A 20,513-nucleotide genomic window follows, 5' to 3' on the forward strand; every position below is an offset into this window, starting at 1 on the left:
ATTATGGATGCTCAGGCTTAGATATACTACCAGCCTCATGCAGATGTGTGTGGGCTTTTCAGATATCTATTATATTTACCTTATCTAAGATTCTATTCATCTTGACTTTTCTTATTTTTTGTTAAATTTATCTAGTTCTGAGAGGGGAAAATTAGAGTCCCCCATTATTATTTTGTTATGTGTTTCCATCTGTACCTTCTTTAGTTTTTCATTTAAAAATCTGCATACTTTGCTACTTATTGAAGAAATATACAAAATTGATAATGCTTCATTATCAATAATATATTTCCAGCATAATATGGTAACTCTGTTCATCCTTTCTGATTGTATCCATTTTTGGCTACAACTCTGTTAGAGATTATAAATCAGGTAAGACTAGTATATTCTTCTATAGCCTCTCACCATTATTTTATGTATGCCTCTAATTTTCATTATGTTTCTTATAAACACCACATTGTAAGATAATGATTTTTATCTTTTCTGCTTTTCATTTCCTTTTCATGGGTGAATTCATCCCATTAGCACTCAATGTCATAGTTACTTCCTATGTATTTCAATCTATTCCATTACTCCTTACTGTTTATCTCTCTCTTGCTTTTTTTCTGCCAAATCCCTCCTCAGATGTCCAGTTTCCTTTGACTAATAACTCTCCAGTTTATACCTTTGTCAAAATCCTCCCTTATCCTTTCCCCTTGCCCTGCTAGTTCCAAATCAGACCAGATTTCCAAAGGTCTATCTTTTGTCCCTTCACCCTTACCTTTTAAAATTATTCTTTCCATATTTCCAAAAATCCCTTCTTTATCCCCACAATTGTGCCCTCTTACTTCTTGATATGAATCTAATTCCCCAAATCCCTCCCCTATCTTATCCTAAGAGTCCCTCTCTTATCCTCTCATTTTACTTCCTTGACTCTTGATATGTACTCCTCTCTAGGCATCCTTCTTTTTCTTGCCTTTTAAAATCTCTTTGCCCTCCTTTCTCTTAACACATTCCTCATTCTTTTATTCCCTTCTCTCCCTCGTCCCACTGCTCTTCTCTCCTGTTTCTTTGTATGTTAAGAAAATTTTCAACATTCTGATTTTGCAGCTGTTCTCTCTTTATCCCAGGGCTGATGAGAGTAGGGTTCTAGTACTATTAGACTTCTACCCACTCTTCCTCTTATCCATGGAAGCTCCTCCACTCATTCCTTTTCCATAAGATTTCACCATATCTTGTCCTTGTCTACTCCACTACCATTTCAGCTTATTCCATTCCATTCACTATGACCTTGAGTCTTCCAACCATACATGCCTCTTCAAAATACAAATGCAATGATGCCATTCAAGGAGTTATAGATGATATTTTCCTATACAAGAATGAAATAATTTGACTTTTGGAGTTGCATGAGATTAGTCTTTCATTACCTTTGTATGTTTCCTACAGATCAAATTTTCTGCTGAGTTCTGGGTTTTTCCAGAAATAGGTAAAACTTTTTTTTCATAAAATATCTACTTTTTTACCTTTTAAAACTCTACTCAGCTTTGCTGGACATATTCTTCTTGATTTCAGTCCCAGTTCTTTTGCTCCATAAAATACTTTGTCTTATGTCATTCTGACTGTAGCTCCACAGTTTTTAAGTATTTTTTTTCTTGTTGCTTGTAGTATTTGCTCCTTAACCTGGGAGCTACAGACTTAACAATGATGTTTCTGTGCATTTTTATCTCTGAGTTTCTTTGAGGTAGTGACTGATAAGTTCTTTTCATTTATATTTTACTCCCAGATTCTAGAATTTCTGGGCAGTTTTACTTAATGGTCTCTTAAAGAGTGTTGTCTAAACTCTTTATGATTATAACATTCTGGGAGTCCAACTAGTCTAATATTGTCTCTTCATCTATTTTCCTGGCCAGTTGTTTTTTTAATGTTTCATATTCTTTTCTATTATTTCATTCTTTTCACTTTACTTTATTATTTATTATTGTTTTAATAAATCATTAGCTTTCCCTTATCTAATTCCAGATCTTAATAGATCATTTTCTTTCATGAGTTTTTGGATCTCTTTTTCCATTTCAGGAATCTTTCTTTCATAATTTTATTTTCTTGGAATTTTGGCATTTCTTATTTTTTTCCTAATTTTTTCTCATCTTCTCTCATTTGTTTTTTTTAAACATTTTTTAATATTCATTTTGAACATGTTTACATGCTTCATGCCCATACTTGCCTCTTCAACCCCCGCCCCCCACTATCCCCATGGCCGACGCGCATTTCCACTGGTTGTAACATGTGTCATCAATCAAGACTTATTTCCAAATTGTTGATAGTTGGATTGGTGTGGTAGTTTCGAGTCCACATCCCCAATCATGTCCGCCTCAACCCGTGCATTCAAGCCATTGTTTATCTTCTATGTTTCCTCTCCTGCAGTCCTTCCACTGAATGTGGGTAGCGTTCTTTACCATAAATCCCTCAGAGCTGTCTTGTGTCATTGCATTGTTGCTGGTACAGAAGTCCATTACATTCGATTTTACCACAGTGTATCAGTCTCTGTGTACAATGTTCTTCTGGCTCTGCTCCTTTCGATCTGCATCACTTCGTGGAGGTCTTTCCAGTTCACCTGGAACTCCTCCAGTTTATTATTCCTTTTAGCACAATAGTATTCCATCACCCACATATACCACAATTTGTTCAGCCATTCCTCAATTGAAGGACATACCCTCCCTCCTTTTCCAGTTTTTTGCCACCACAAAAAGCACAGCTATAAATATTTTCTTACAAGTCTGTTTATCTATGATCTCTTTGGGGTACAAACCCAACAATGGCATGGCTGGATCAAAGGGTAGGCAATCTTTTATAGCCCTTTGAGCATAGTTCCAAATTGCCAGCCAGAATGGTTGGATCAGTTCACAACTCCACCAGCAATGCATCAATGTCCCAATTTTGTCACATCCCCTTCAACATTCATTTCTCTCCCCTTCTTTCATTTTAGCCAATCTGCTAGGTGTGAGGTGATACCTCAGAGTTGTTTTGATTTGCATTTCTCTAAATATTAGAGATTTAGAACACTTTATCATGTGCTTATTGATACTTTTGATTTCTTTACCTGAAAATTGCCTATTCATTTCTCTTGCCCATTTTTCAATTGGGGAATGGCTTGATTTTTTATACAATTGCTTTAACTCCTTATATATTTGAGTATTTAGATCCCGTCACAGTTTTTTGTTATAAAGATTTTTTCCCAATTTATTGTTTCCCTTCTGATTTTGACTACATTGTTTTTGTTTGTATAAAGCTTTTTAGCTTAATATAATCAAATCCATTTAATTTACATTTTGTAATTTTTTTTAGCTCTTGCTTGGTTTTAAAATCTTTCCTTTCCCAGAGATCTGACAGGTATACTATTTTGTGTTCACTTAACTTATTTATAGTTTCCCTCTTTATATTCAAGTCATTCACCCATTCTGAATTTATCTTGGTGTAGGGTGTGAGAAGTTGATCTAAACCTAATCTCTCCCATATTGTTTTCCAAATTTCCCAGCAGTTTTTGTCAAATAGTGGATTCATGTCCCAAAAGTTGGGCTCTTTGGGTTTCTCATATACTGTCTTGCTGATGTCATTAACCCCAAGTCTAATCCAATGATACTCCCTTCTATCTCTTAGCCAGTACCATATTGTTTTGATTACTGCTGCTTTATAGTATAGTTTAATATCTGGTACTGCTAGGCCCTCTTCCTTCACATTTTTTTTCATTATTTCCCTTGATATTCTTGATCTTTTGTTATTCCAAATGAAATTTGTTATAGTTTTTCCTAAATCAGTAAAGAAGTTTTTTGGTAATTTGATAGGTATGGCGCTAAATAGGTAAATTAATTTGGGTAGAATGTTCATTTTTATTATGTTACCTCGTCCTACCCATGAACAGTTAATGGCTTTCCAATTGTTGAGCTCCAGTTTTATTTGTTTGGAAAGTGTTTTGTAGTTGTTTTCATATAATTGCTGTGTTTGTTTTGGTAGATAGATTCCCAAGTATTTTATATTGTCTAGGGTGATTTTAAATGGTGTTTCTCTTTCTACCTCTTGCTGTTCTAATGTGTTAGAAATGTATAGAAATGCTGATGATTTATGTGCATTTATTTTGTATCCTGCCACTTTGCTAAAGTTGTTGATTATTTCTACCACTCTCTTAGTTGATTCTCTAGGATTTTTTAAGTAGACCATCATATCATCTGCAAAGAGTGATAGCTTAGTCTCCTCATTGCCTATTTTGATACCTTCAATTTCTTTTTCTTCTCTAATTGCTATTGCTAGTGTTTCTAGTACTATGTTGAATAATAGAGGTGATAATGGGCATCCTTGTTTCACTCCTGATCTTATTGGGAAGGCTTCTAATTTATCCCCATTGCATATAATGCTTGTTGATGGTTTTAGGTATATACTGTTTATTATTTTTAGGAAGGGTCCTTCTATTCCTATACTTTTCAGTGTTTTCAATAGGAATGGATGCTGTATTTTGTCAAAGGCTTTTTCAGCATCTATTGAGATGATCATGTGATTTTTGTTTGTTAGACTGTTGATATGGTCAATTATGTGGATGGTTTTCCTAATATTGAACCATCCTTGCATTCCTGGTATAAATCCCACCTGATCATGTTGGATGATCTTCTTAATTACTTGCTGGAGTCTCTGCTAATATTCTATTCAAGATTTTTGCATCTATGTTCATTAGGGAGATTGGTCTATAGTTTTCTTTCTCTGTTTTTGGTCTACCTCGCTTTGGGATCAGTACCATATTTGTGTCATAGAAGGAATTTGGTAGGACTCCTTCTTTGCTTCTCATATCAAATAATTTGTATAGTATTGGGATTAGTTGCTCTTTGAATGTCTGATAGAATTCACTTGTGAATCCATCAGGCCCTGGCGATTTTTTCTTAGGGAGTTCTTTGATGGCTTGTTCAATTTCTTTTTCTGATATGGGATTATTTAGGTATTCTATTTCTTCTGCTGTTAATCTAGGCAATTTATATTTTTGTAAATATTCATCCATATCTCCTAAATTGTTATATTTGTTGCCGTATAATTGGGTGAAATAGTTCTTAATGATTGCCTTGATTTCCCCTTCATTAGAGGTGAGGTCTCCCTTTTCATCTTTAATACTGTCAATTTGGTTTTCTTCTTTCCTTTTTCTTATTAGATTGACCAGTACTTTTTCAATTTTATCTGTTTTTTCAAAATACCAGCGTCTAGTCTTATTTATTAATTCAATAGTTCTTTTACTTTTGATTTTATTAATTTCTCCCTTGATTTTTAGTATTTCTAATTTAGTTTTCTTCTGGGGGTTTTTAATTTGCTTGCTTTCTAATTTTTTGAGTTGCATACCCAATTCATTAATCTCTGCCCTCCTTAGTTTATTAATATATGCACTCAAGGATATAAATTTCCCCCTGAAAACTGCCTTGGCTGCATCCCACAGAGTTTGGTAGGATGTCTCATCATTATCATTCTCTTCAATGAAATTGTTGATTGTTTCTATGATTTCTTCTTTGACAAATTGATTTTGGAGAATCATATTGTTTAATTTCCAATTGGTTTTTGATTTGCCTGTCCAGGTGCCCTTACTAATTATTATTTTTATTGCATTATGATCTGAGAAGGTTACATTTATTATTTCTGCTCTTTTGCATTTGTTTGCAATGATTCTATGCCCTATAGCATGGTCAATCTTTGTGAATGTACCATGTGCAGCTGAAAAGAAGGTGTATTCCTTTTTCTCCCTATTTATTTTTCTCCACATAACAATTAAGTCTAATTGTTCTAGTACTTCATTCACCTCTCTTACCTCTTTCTTATTTATTTTTGGTTTGATTTATCTAGATCTGAAAGAGGAATATTTAGATCTCCCACTATTATGGTTTTATCATCTATTTCCTTCTTGAGCTTTGCCAGTTTCTCCTTTATGAATTTGGATGCTATACTATTTGGTGCATATATATTGAGTAGTGTTGTTTCCTCATTGTTTATACTGCCTTTAATCAGGATGTAATGACCTGCCCTGTCTTTTTTGATCATATCTATTTTTACTTTGGCTTTGTCAGAAATCATAATAGCCACTCCTGCCTTCTTTTTCTCATTTGATACCCAAAAGATTTTGCTCAAGCCCTGAACCTTAAACTTGTGTATGTCCACCCGCCTCATATGTGTTTCTTGTAGACAACATATGGAGGGATTTTGGTTTCTAATCCACTCTGCTATTTGCTTTCGTTTTATGAGCGAGTTCATCCCATTCACATTCAAAGTTATAATTATAAGTTGTGCATTCTCTGACATTTTCGTATCCTCCCCTATTCCTACCCCTTCTCCTTAAACTATTTCCTTTAGAACTAGTGTTTTCTTATTAAGACCATATCCCTTATCACCTCCCTTGACTAACTTCCCTTTCTATCCCCTCCCTTATTATTCCCCTCTTTTTATTTTTAACGGCCTAATGAATTCCCTCCCCCTTCTTCTCTCCTCCCTTTTTTTGACCTCCCCACTCCCCTGCTCCCCTTGGTTTATCCCTTCTGACTTTCTCAGTAGGGTTAGATAAGAGTTTTATATCCCAATGGATAGTATAGCTACTCTTCCCTCTCCGGGTTGATTACACTGAGAGTAAGGTTTAAATATTACCTCTTAATGCTCTCTTCCTCTCCTTCTTATAATAGTATTTGTCCCCTCTCCTTCCCATGCCCTCTTTGTGTGTAATATAATATCCTATTTTTCTTATTCACTCAAGTTTCTCTTGGTGTCCCCTACTATTCACCCCCCTCTTTCCCGCCCCCCATATCATCTTAGACAATTTAGTATTCCACCCTCTCCCTGTGAATTATTCTTCTGATTACTATAATAGTGAATACTATAATAGTGAATAGAGTTCACTACTGAGAATTATACATAACATTTCTCTACATAGGAATACAGATAATTAGATCTCACTGAGGCCCTTAAAAAGCCAAATTTAAAAGTTATGAGTTTTCTTTCTTTCCCCTCTGTTTCTTATTTACCTTTTCATGTTTCTCTTGATTTTTGTGGTTGGATATCAAACTTTCCATTTAGCCCTGGTCTTTTCTGTGCAAATACTTGGGAATCTTCAATTTTGTTGAATGCCCATACTTTCCCCTGGAAGTATATAGTCAATTTTGATGTGTAGTTGATCCGTGGTTGCAGGCCCAGCTCTCTTGCCTTTCTGAATATCGTATTCCAAGCCTTGCGGTCTTTTAGCGTGGAGGCTGTCCTGTTGTGGGGTCCCTCCATTCAACTGGGTTTGTTTTTATGTCTCCTTGAGGAGTCTTATATGTTTTGGTCAGGAGAGGTTAAGAGCTGCTTTTTACTCTGCCGCCATCTTAACCCAGAAGCCTCCTCTCATTTGGTTTTTGAGGTCTTTCAAAAGCCCTTCTAACACTTCTTTTTGAGTCTACAGTCATTTATTACATCCTTTTACTTTTTTAAGTAGGTGTTTTTATTTCACTATCCTCTGATTTTGAACTGAAGTCTTCTCTGTCCCCAAAATAACTATAAGTATTTGAATTTTTTCTCTTTTGATTGCTCATTTTATATATATATATTTGCACCAATTCCAATAGATTTAATTATTGGATTTTTATTAGAATTTCAGGTTTCCTAGTGTTCTGAGGTAAGTTACTTCAGGTTTTAGGAATATTTTTTGCGTTTGTTTTTCTTTTTTTTTAAGCATTTATTAATATTCATTTTTAACATGGTTACATGATTCATGCTCCTCCTTTCCCCTTTGCCCCCCAAACTCCCCCCACCCATGGCCAATGCACATTTCCACTAGTTTTGTCATGTGTCCTTGATCAAGACCAATTTCCAAATTGTTGGTAGTTGCATTGGTGTGGTAGTTTCGAGTCTACACCCTCAATCATGTCCACCCCAACCCATGCGTTCAAGCAGTTGTTTTTCTTATATGTTTCCTCTCCTGCAGTCCTTCCTCTGAATGTGGGTAGTGTTCTTTACCATAAATCCCTCAGAATTGTCCTGGGTCATTGTATTGCTGCTGGTAAGAGGTCCATTACATTCAATTTTACCATAGTATATCAGTCTCTGTGTACAATGTTCTTCTGGCTCTGCTCCTTTCGCTCTGCATCTGTTCCCAGAGGTCTCTTCAGTTCACCTGGAACTCCTCCAGTTTATTATTCCTTTTAGCACAATAGTATTCCATCACCCGCATATACCACAGTTTGTTCAGCCATTCCCCAATTGAAGGTGCGTTTGTTTTTCTGAGTCTTATTTAGTTAGTCCAAGGTCTGGTGTACTCTGGGGTCTCTTACTGAAGCTCCAGCCTGTGATTGACCTCAAGTGGTCCAACTAAAGCCTGAGGGGCAGTTCTGCCTTTGCAAGTGTAATCAGCTAGTCCATCTTCCTCTTTGGCAGTCACTTTTTACTCCACTTACCTAGTAAAAACCATAGCTGACAAGGCCCCAGCCACTCAGCAACCATAGTCATTGGTATATACTCCTTCCTTCCTCTTCCTCTCTTATCCCCCCAGCCCATGGTAGAGTAGGTATCCAGTCTTGTTCCTTAGGCCTCCAAATTCCTGGATTGCTAACAGTGAGACTGGAGCTTCGGCCCCCAGGGGCTGGTACCTTCATACTCTGTGATCTTTACTCCTTCACTCCCCAGCTATGGCTTAGCACAAATGTCCAGAAAGGACACAGCAACAGGGCCCTCCTCCTTGGGATTCTAGTTGTATTGTCAGAGATACAAACTCCAGGCCTCAGCAAACAAGATGAGGTGGCTGATCCTGTCCCTAGTTGTTAATTCTACTTTGTTTGCTCTGTTCCTACCCTCAGGACTTATATCAGTGGCACTAAGGCCAGGGAAGTCAGAAACCCTTTTCCAAATTTGTCCCTAGCTGTTCAGTTTCACTACTGATTCCTCTCTATTTTTTCCACAGTTAGCATTGATTATGTGTAGTTATTTTTGGTTGATTGTGGTGGGTATTAGGAGGGTGAGGAAGCTTCACACCATATACCATCATCTTCCCACAGTCAACTGGAGTGATTTTAACCTTTTTTTACTATGAAGGGAGCATAAGAATGCCTTCATTCTTCAAAGAGTTGTTAGAATGCCAGATGTAATAATAATAATGATCTTATAAATTGTAAAGCATAAAATGAACCCATAATCAATATTTCTTGAATATTAATATTCAGCTTGCTTGAACTGTTTCATAGGATATAATATGAATAAGTTAAAAGATTTTCATTAAGAAGTTTTAGAGCAAATCTTGCTACATTTACTTAAACGTTTGTCATTCCCCTATTCTCTTAACCTCCATAGATAGAAATAAAAAACATGTTATTAGGGACATCTACATATTCTGACAGGTATCTTAGAAATATCTCTATTATTTCTTGATCTGAAATATAAAGGTAAAAATAGATTTAACAAGTAAGCTAAGTCTGAATATATATTATACAAATTAAATCTTTTTTCCTAATAACAAACAAGAAAGATATACAAATATTTTAAATATACCTATAGAATGTCAAGGAAACTATAGGAAAAGTCAAACACAAGTTTGAAATTGCTATCACTTACAATTGTAATCCATTTCTGGTGCTAGCACTTTCTAATAGGCAGACTGATTTCTACATTAAGGGTATTACTTTCTAAGAATCTTAGCATGAAAGAATAGTCATTAGCATTTGAGTGATTATCAGAGAAAAGGGAAAAAGCAGTAATTATTATGGGAATATAATATGAACCATACTGACAGATATAGAATATGGGGATTCTTTCCTGCTAATAATGTGGCAGAAGAATTATATAATAGAAATTATGAACATTAACTCTATAAGTACCTCCTGAGAGTTTCATATGATTCTTTAAGTTAACACTGCTGAGCATTTCCTATCTCTAATGGTAGAATATAGGGGAGATGCTGTATCAGCTTACTTCTTTTCAAGAAGAAAATTGACAAAGTCTCAGTGATAGGGACATTGAAAGAAAGTTTATGTTGAAGTCAAGAAAAGGAAATATAGGCACAATCAGACATGTACCCTATAACCTTGAATATAGTGAATTTCAAAATCTTCAGAAAGGAGATAGATATGATTTGATGGCTAAAAACGTATTGATTTATTTATTACATTTAAGTTGAAATGTCTGTATCTCTCCCTCCCTTCCTTCCCATCTAATTTTAGAGAAGGCACCATTTGAGAAAGTCACACACACACACACACACACACACACACACACACAAATCAAATTGTCAATACTTCTATTTATCAGTTTTCTCTGGAGGTGGAGATTAATAGTTAATATTCAAATAATATAGCTGTTGCTATATACATTCTGACCCATCACTTAAAAAAAAGACTTCAAAAGGGATCAGAAGTCTGTCTAAAATGAACCTGCCAGGGGCAGCTGGGTAGCTCAGTGGATTGAGAGCCAGGCCTAGAGACGGGAGGTCCTAGGTTCAAATCCAGCCTCAGACACTTCCCAGCTGTGTGACTCTGGGCAAGTCACTTGACCCCCATTGCCTACCCTTTCCACTCTTCCACCTATAAGTCAATACACAGAAATTAAGAGTTTAAAATAAAAAATAAAAATAAAAATAAAAAAATAAAAAATAAAGTGAACCTGCCAATAAAAAAGATTTTGATTCTAAAGAGAAAGGCGTTTAAAAAGAAAATATATTGCACCACACAAAACTCTGTAATGAAGTGAAGTACAAAAATAGGAGAGACAGATAATTCAAGATGAATCATATTTACTTGTGAGAATAGTGTCAAAATGACTCAATCCCAAAATGGGTTGAGATTGGTCAACAATATTAAGTAGTATAAAAAAGAAGAAGAACATGAGATTTATTTCTGTTTATTTTTTTTCTATCAAGGAAACTTATTTTCAAACTATAAATGGAAGAATGAATGTAGTTTACTAGGAACTGATTAAAACACATGAAAGGAAAGTTACAGGTAATTTAATTTCTTTAAAGGAGAGAAAATCTCCAGGAACTGAAATTAAATAGACTTCTGGTAAGGTATGAGGAAACGCACATGCAAATACAAAAGTGACCAAATTTTTGAGCAAGACAAACTTACCTCTTCTCAGCCCCCCCCACCAATTTCTGAGCAAGGTTGGGGCATGGAAGTTAAGCTAGAAATTATAAACTAGTTTGCTTGACTTTTATTGTCAAAAAAAATCTAGAAGCTTTTTTTTTTTGTGCTGAAATGGATACCTAACTGATGATTCAATTTTCAAAAAATCTCCATTTCATATTATTCAAATTAACCTGGAACGTATCTGACTCTTGGCAAAGTCCCAAAAAATATTATGGCCTCGATGGATAAATTGTGAGTAGATTTATTGAGGGAAAATCAACAATTTATTCTTCTTTGGACTCCAGTGATTTTCTTCAGTATTTCCATCAGCAGTTTGTTTCCACATGAACACAAACTTGAGGTGGGAGGGGACTGTTCTCAGAGAATATTCATCATGCCAACAAATATAATTTAATGCATCTTTGATGCTATGCAATTATATATTAAAATTCCACATAACTGGAAATGTTCTTGGCCAGTGGGAATTACTGTAGATAATTTCTGGTGACCTGGGGATAATTTGGGCAGGCACAAGGCAAAAACCAAATATCTAAAACATTCACTTCAGGGGAAAAATGAATTTGTTCTTCAAATTAATCCTATGCAGATCTATGCTGGGAAATGCAAATTCATTTAAAACCTTTTGAGAAAACCTGTAAGCATTTTTTCTTTTCAAGTGAATTAAAAGATGAAATGTAGTGCTTAGTAAACAACACAGAAATACATCATAATTGATTACTTTCTCCTTAGGGTTAAAGGACTTAAAGACTTTAAAAGGTTACCACTAAGTATGTATTACTAGTTTAATAAAACTGCCCACTCATGATTTGCCTTCATTCTTCAAATCCATTCCTTTTGTTCCCTTCTTATTTATATCTACAACAGTGTACAATGTTCTTGGGTCAGATATCTCTGAAAAAAGATGTTTAATGCCTCCACTGAGGGTAGTACAATGGCCCCAAACAATGGAGCAAATATGGGCACAACACTTTGCCATCTCTTTAAAATTAAATGATCCCTATATACTTTTTTAATGCACATATAAAATTTTCAGTTAATTTATTTGACTTTGGAAAGACAGAAAAAAAATTCAGTGTTACCACAAGTTTAGAGTTATAGTGGTATGAGGAGTTGTGTTTCATGTAAAGCAAATGCCAAGTTCCAACACTTGATTATTAGAGCCCTAAATCACCATATGGAAAAGAACTTTTCCATGAGATTAAAACTTTGCAACAATAACCTCATGCTATTAAAATTAAACAAAGATGCCTTTTCTTCAATGATGGCAATAGTATTTACATACTAGGTTTTTAATTGTGTGTCTACCATGATGCTAACTTCTGAAGTTAGATAAAGGAATACATATTATTCCTCTATTCAGGAAGCATTAAGTGTTGGCTAGAGGCCTTTTTTAAACTAGATGAGTAGCTAAGTAGAAATGCTTTGCTCCCATTTGGATTTCAACTTATTAAATGACATAGATGGTGTAAAGATAAAAAACATTATTATTAAGTTGTTTTAGTAGTATCCAACTGTTTGTGGCTCCAACTGGAGTTTTCTTAAGAAAGATCCTGGACTGATTTGTCATTTCCTTTTCTAGCTCATTTTACATATGAAGAAACTGAGGCCAACAAGGTTAAGTGCCACAAAGCTAATAAGTCTCTGAGGTCATATACGAACTCAGAAAGATCAGTATTCCTGACTCCAAATCTAGTACTCCATTCACTGTACCACCTAGTTATCCAAAAACCACAAATAATGTCTTATATTTGGAAAAGATTTTGAAGGTCATTTAGCCCAATCAATATACCTAAATCAGGAACTCCTTAACAAGCTCCAACATGAACATCTCCAGTGCTAGGGACTCTACTAATTTTCAATAAGTTCATTCCATGTTTAATAGCATCTTTGTCTTCATGGCTGAGATTAAAGTGAAGGCTCAGGTTTGAGGATTTATAGGAAATTGGTATTCACAAAGGAAGTGCAAGCATAAGTTTTATTACTATGTGGTAAAGAAAGCAGTCAAAAAACACAACATCACTCATGTGAGAAGGAAAATCCATACTATGACAGTGATCTGAACAGAAAAGTTTTGTTCTTTAAAGATGGAGTTGGTTAAGAACTAGGCAATATCCTTTGATCCTATAATATTGCTATTGTATCCCAAAGAAATGAATAGAAAGGGGAAAAGAGCTACTTGCACAAAAAATATCCATAGCAGATCTTTTTCTGGTAAGAAAGAATTGGAAATTGAGGGGATGTCCATCAATTGGAGGATGGATGAACAAATTGGAATGTATGATGGGAATGGAATACTATTGTGCTGTAATAAACAATGAACAGGATGACTTCAGAAAAAGCTGGAAATATCTGCATGAACTGATGCAGAGTGAAATAAGCAGAACCAAAAGAACATTATACACAGGAACAGAAATATCATGGGATGATAACTGTGTAAGGTTTAGTTACTCTCAGCAATATAATGATCCAGAATAATTTTTAGGAATTTTTAACAAAGAATGTTATTGACCCCCAGAAGAATAACTATTAGAGCTGGAATGAAGATCAAAACATGTTATTTTTTTACTTTAGTTTACTTGGGTTTTTGTTTTTGAGTTTTAATTTTCTATTGAGTATTTCCTTACAACATTGACAGTATGGAAATAGATTTTCCATGATAATACATGTAAACCCAGATCAAATTACTTCCTATCTCTGGGGAGAGGGAAATGAGGAAGGGAGATAATTTGGTTCCTATAACTTGAGACAACTTATGTGGGAAAGTATTATTTGTAATTGGTAAAATAAAATATCTTTATTTTTATTAAATTAAAAGAATTAAAAGAATGGGGACTAGATGGAAGATATATGGGTGGAGGTATTCCTAATGAGGTCTGGATGTGGTGGGGAAATTCCACTAGTTGATTACCAATGCTATTCTCAGGTTGGGGAATTTCTCTGAAGGAGATTTAAAAAAAAAAAAAAACAACTTAAAAATTAGAGCTCTCCAGGGGGCAGCTGGGTAGCTGGGTAGCTCAGTGGATTGAGAGCCAGGCTTAGAGACGGTGGATGTCCTAGGTTCAAATCTCACCTCAGACATTTACCAGCTGTGTGACCCTGGGCAAGTCACTTGACCCTCATTGCCTACTCTTACCACTTTTCTGCCTTGGAGCAATACACAGTATTGACTCCAAGATGGAATGTAAGGGTTTAAAAAAATTGGAGCTTAAAAAGAAAATTGGAATGAACTATCTTAGGAAGTAATGATTTTTCCCCAATAGGAAACTTTCAAATAGAAGGGAGATAATCACTTGTCAGGGTTTTGCTTTTTATTGTTGTTGTTCCGTTAGAGTTTGGGTTATATGGTCTCTGAAATGCTTTTAAAATTAATTTTATTTTTTTTTCTTTTTGAGTTCTTGATGAGAAAATAAATTTATAGGATGAAGGTTAAGACTGTCAAATGACAGTAATTGGGGAAGAGATGGTGTCTTTATTCAAAGGAATAGAGAAGTTGTGGAAAAGTTTTTATTTTTTGAGGCTAAAGGAAACAGCTATGTTTTTTTTTGAGGGAAAGGATCCAGTCAAAAGTGCAGTCACTGAAAATGTAAGAATAAGGGAGTGATAAACCAAAATTATAGAACAAGACTTATGGTAGAGATAGAGATTTTTACTTTGGAACTATGATCTTAAGGCCATTATCTCCATCATACCAATAGAGCAATAGATTGTTTTAGTTTTCCCATTTTCATAAAACATCTCTCTTATTGTATCTCATATCTGGCTTACAAATTCCTTACTTTTATAATTGAGGAAACTCTATCTCACCTTTATCTCCATTACATTATTAAATCCTTGAGGGTAGGGAATATTGTTTGTCTTTTTTTGTCTCAGTGCTTAGCATAGTTTGTAGCAAATAATAGGTACTTAACAAATATTTATTGATTGATTGATTGGTCTCAGTAGCCCAGAAATGCCATGGACATTTTTTTACAAAACATCCTGCATGATATCAATGGATTATGCATGAACATATGTCCAATTTAGTTAAATCTTGATATTTATGCATAAAAATTAAAAACAAGCATTTTTGAAACCCATAACATTATTTTCTTTAGCTATCATTAAATCCTATCTGAGATGAGACATTACTTTATCCACAAAGGAGATATTTTAAGAATATTGCCAGGAATATAAAAATTTTTTAAATGCTGTCATTCAAAAAGGTCAACATTAGCATTATATTTGCTTCCTTTTAATGTTCAGGATTCAGCAGATAATACAGACTACTTTTCATTAAGAAAAAAAATACAACATGCTTACTGAAATTCTAATTGCATTCATAGGACCATAGAAAGAACCTTAAAGGTCATGCCATCCAATGCCCTGATTTTACAAATGAGTAGATGGAGGCTGATGAAGGTTAAATGGCTTGCCAAAGGTCAAAAAGATAGTTAGCATTAGAGATAGGATTTAAACCCAAGTTTTCTGGGTTTCAATCACTGTCTCAAGACTATGTTCTTTCCACTACACATTTTTGCTACCTACTTTATAACTAAAACAGTTATAAATTTGGCTCTTTCATTCCTTTTAGAATAATAGGATTACATACATATCATAAACTCTTCCACATAACAGTGACTGACCTCTTTTCAATGAACCATGCTAGTCAAGCTGAATTCAAAGTCTAGGATACATACTATTAGCATGAGCTTGAACAAGTGATTTAATTAAATTATAGGTGGGCATAGAATGGCTACTTAGAGGAGATATCAGTCGAACTGAGCCTTCAAAGGATTTGAGCATTTCACTAAGTAGGACTGAGGGAAAACATTCACATCATGACTCTCAGTTTGCTCATTTATAAAAATTGAGGCAGATGAACTAGACTTCTCTGAAGAGCCTTCCAGATATCAACCAATGATCTTATGAAAACTTATCCTTCAATATGAATTGATATTCAAAAGCTCAACTGAAACAATATAAGGATTTACTCTTTTTCAAAGTAGAGGGAATAGTTATCTAATAAGAAAAATCTCCAGTAAGTCAAGTTATATATAACCTAAAATTAACTTGCTTAAATTTTAAAGTATTTCTTTATGATTTAATTCTGAAAGTTTTGGATTAAAGACCAACACTCTCCCTCTACCTAAAAACTGCTAGATAACTAAAATAAAATTTAAGATAACTACAACTTCGAGAATGAAGTATACTTCTAATGACATTCTTACTGGGTGTCAGGTGTGTTGGTACATACTTGGCATGGCGAATATCTGGCAGTGACCTCTCCAAAGCAATGTTGTTGCTCACAAAAATATTGAATCCATTCTCCCTGTAAGCTGAATCATCACGGTCTTCTTCAGTGAGAGGATAAGGTTTCCCATGTTCACCCTTGCCTAGAAGGAAGAAAAAAATGGTTATAAACCCCCCCAAAAAAGTCTAAAAGTAATAATTTTGGATGGAACTTTTAGGCCTAGTTATTGAGGATTGGTATCACTTCTGGGATGTTCAAATATTAAGTACATTTTATATTTTTATAATAGAGTCAGTAAGATGAAATGAATATAAAATGACTTTGAAATCAAGGCAATGAAATTTTTTGTCTTTCCTGTAATACATACTGGTCAAATCCTTGCCATGTCACAAATTTATAGTGTCTAAAGCAAATAAGATGATAAGTTGCAGAACATATGCATTAATAAAGTGAATTTCCTCCCTGTGTATTCTCTCCATCCATGAAATCACAGGTCACTGACTCCATTTTTATCTCTCACAAAAAGATATTAAAATAAATCTTAGTTTAATAATGGGGATAAACAAAGAAAGGTATCAGAATAAGTTGAGTATAAATTCAAAATTATCAAAATATATAAGGTTTTGAGAAAAAATAAATTTTCTAAGGAAATATAGCATGTTGTGTTTAAGAGAAATGTAGATGATTCTAATGGTTTTCATATAATCCATTCAAAACTGAGAAAGTAGAAAACATAACTACATATATACATGTATATAGACATATATATTAGTTGTATGATTAGTCTTAGGAAAAAATACATCCTTTCCATTTCCAGCCATCTTGAGAACATGCTGTTTCAGTTCTAGTCACCATATCTAGCTTCCCCTTGGGAGAAATGTTGGACTCCATACTGGGAGACCGGAGATTCAATTGGTAAGTTTTCATTTTTTTCCTTCCCAAAACAAGGTCTTCCCTCACCATACTCTATCCCCAAATACATATGGGATATGAAATCCTTGAAAGGAAGGAAAGCATTGAAATAATAAGTAATAAAAGGAGTTGATTTTTATGAAGAAAAAAAAAAGAAAGCTATTGGTTAACTTGATTTAAAAATATAAGAAAACCAAATTACCAGCATCAAAAAATGAAAAATGTGAAATCATAACCAATGAAGAAAATCATTATTTGGAAGCTATTTTTTCAACTATATGTGAATAAATCTGACAATTTAAGTGAAATAAGTAAATATTTACAAAAATATAAACTATCAAGATTAACAAAAGAGGAAATAGAATACTTAACCCCATTACAGAAAAACGAGTTGAAGAAACTATCAAAGAACTCCTTAAGAAAAGGATCCCAGTGCCAGATGAATTCTACCAAACATTCAAAAACTATCAAATTCAAGTGCTATATAAACAATTTGGAAAAGTTATGGAAGAGTGAATGACCCAGGTATGGTATTGATAGTTAAACCAGGAAGAGCTAAAACAGAGGAAAACTATAGGCTAAGCTCCCAAATGAAGTATGATACAAAAATTTTAGATAAAATAAAAGCAAGGGGATTATAGCATTATATCACAGCATGATCAAGTGCATCTTATACCAGTAATTCAGAGATGATTAAATATTAGGAAAACATTCAGGATAATTGAGCATATCAATAAGAAAACAAACACCATAGGATTATTTCAGTGGTCATGGAATAAGTTTTAGACAAAATATAATATTCATTCCTTATAAAAACATTAGGATTAATAGAGCTTTGCTTCAAGTGACAAATGACATGTATCTTAAACTTAAGCAAGCATTATCTGTAATGGGGATAGAATAAAACCATTCCCAATAAGAGCAGGTGTAAAACGTAGATGTCCATTATCACTACAATTATTTAATATTGTACTAGAAATTCTTGCTATAGCCATAAGAGCAGAAAAAATGAAGGAAATTAGAATATGCAATGAAGAAATAAAGTTACCACTCTTTGAAGTTAATATGATTTTAAATCAAGAGAATTCTAGAGAATCAACTAAAAAACTAAAGGAAATAATTAAGAATGTGAGCAAAGTCATAGGATGCAAAACATATCATAACCCATTAGCATTTCTATTTGCCACCAAGAAAATACAACAGTAAAAATAGAAAAGGAAATCCCATTCAAAATGACTCTAGATGATATAAAATACATGGGGGCATACTTACTAAAAGAAACCCATCAATTATATTAACACAATTACAAAATACTCTTCACAGAAATAGAGACAGACCAAAACAATTGGGAAAACATTAATTGCTCATGGATAGCCAAGTCAATATAGTGAAAATGACAATCCTGCCTAAATTAATTTACCTGTTCAGGGCCATGCCAATCATACTATCAAAAATTATTTCATAGAACTTGAAAAAAAACCAACTAAGTTAATCTGGAAGAACAAAGGCCAAATATGTCAAGGGAATTAATGGAGGAAAAATATTAAGGAAGAAGGCACAGCTATACCATATCTCAAACTATACATTTGCCCTCTTTTCAAAGTAATTTGTCTCAAATAAATTGTAAGGAATATCCGATCATAGTAACTCTCTTACTAAAGCAAAGGTGGAGGGGAAAAATCTCATTTATTTATTCATTGACATATCCAAAAAAGTATGTGTCCAAGACCAATTCTATGCCTGGCTTGGCCAATACAAAGACAAGACTAGGCTTTTTTTGTTGTTCTTGTTTACTTCAAGGATCTTATTTCCTGTTTGAAGGAATATATTCTCAGATATATGCATACAAAATTCCCAGATTTTAGGTCAAAATTGGCTTGAAGGAATGAAACACTTATTCTTCCATATTCTGGAATGACACCACACATTTATCTAATTTTCTGAAAACTATTGCAAAAAGAGATCATGGAGATATAAGGAAATTTAACAGTCAAGCTAATTTATTGTTTGTTAGGTCTTACACAAGTATCATAAAGATGTAAAAATATGATGAAAATTAAATCCACATCTAACATTTTTTAAAGATTCTTTTCAAGAACTCTTCCTTCAAATCATAGTAGTACTGATAATAAAGATACAGCACTGAAAAACAAGTATACAATATTTAAATCATATTTTCATTCAAAAATATAAAATACCTGACAATGATATAGGAAAAAAGCAATTTCTTTGTACTTTATTCTTATGTCCAAGCAATTTTTTTTAAAAGAAAAGAGTTTTCAAGAGAATGATTTATCAGTGATATTTTAAAAAAGACTTCTAAGTTAGCAGTTATGATAGACAATAAACATTCTTTGAATTTTTGATAATACAACTTTAAATGTTACTTTTTCAAGCTATGAGTAAATCTTTACATGGGAGGCACTGGTGCTAAGTAAACTTTTACTTTGTTGTTTACACGTTCACTGCCAAATCTTAAATGTTATGCATTTTTGAAATTTGTTTATATTTCTCACTTTAAAATATATGCATATTATATTTGTTTGTTTTCAAAGTTTATTAGATTTCCCTTCCCCAAACTTTTTTTCCCTTTATATACAAGCTAAGAAAATATTATTAGTCCTTTAATCATGATTTAATAAGGAGAAAAACATTCTGTGAGGGAAAAATAAATTCATTGACAGGCTGATCTAAGGAAAATATAAGGCTAGGAATAAACAGGAATATTTAACCCATAGAATTGGTAAATATTTTAATGATGCTTCAAACATTCTTTATTTTGCTAGATAATTACTCTTTAACAGTAAATAAAACAGTAAGTAAACAGTAAATAAATTCAGGTAAGTACTAGAAAATAGAATTAAAGTAGCTAAATTTCTTCACAGAACACCCAATATTGGCAAGGCTTGTATTTATTCTTTTCATTTAATATTTCAGATTTGCTTGCCAATTCAAGAAGGAATTATTCGTTCAACAAATATTCAAGTGTTTACTTTTTGTGATTTATAGTGTTAGGTACTGGATGGAACATAGGAAGTTTACATATTACAAAAAAAATACATGGAATTTTATCTTCTAAGACATATACATGAATTTAATTAATGTAGTTAAAAACCAATATTTTTGGTAATAAAAATACTTAAGTGAAGAATTTGTTCTTGGTTAGGTTGAATTAATATAATACTACCTAAATTTACTTATTAAGTGTTATTGCAAACTATGAAAGGATTGGTTTATAAAGCCAGAAAAATAATATTATGTTTATCTGGGGGGAAAAA

General features: G+C 33.5%; 1 protein-coding gene across 1 annotated transcript in view; it reads right to left on the minus strand.

Moving 5' to 3' along the window:
- GALNTL6 (polypeptide N-acetylgalactosaminyltransferase like 6) overlaps window positions 1-20,513 on the minus strand; it is a 1,524,971-nt gene that overhangs the window by 893,936 nt on the left and 610,522 nt on the right. Inside the window, exon 3 of the mRNA XM_044680037.1 lies at window positions 16,327-16,465. Within this exon, the coding sequence (XP_044535972.1) occupies window positions 16,327-16,465 (139 nt within the window). The remainder of the gene's footprint in view (window positions 1-16,326; window positions 16,466-20,513) is intronic.

The sequence above is a fragment of the Gracilinanus agilis genome, chromosome 6 (assembly GCF_016433145.1).
Source record: "Gracilinanus agilis isolate LMUSP501 chromosome 6, AgileGrace, whole genome shotgun sequence".
Taxonomy (NCBI): Eukaryota; Metazoa; Chordata; class Mammalia; order Didelphimorphia; family Didelphidae; genus Gracilinanus; species Gracilinanus agilis.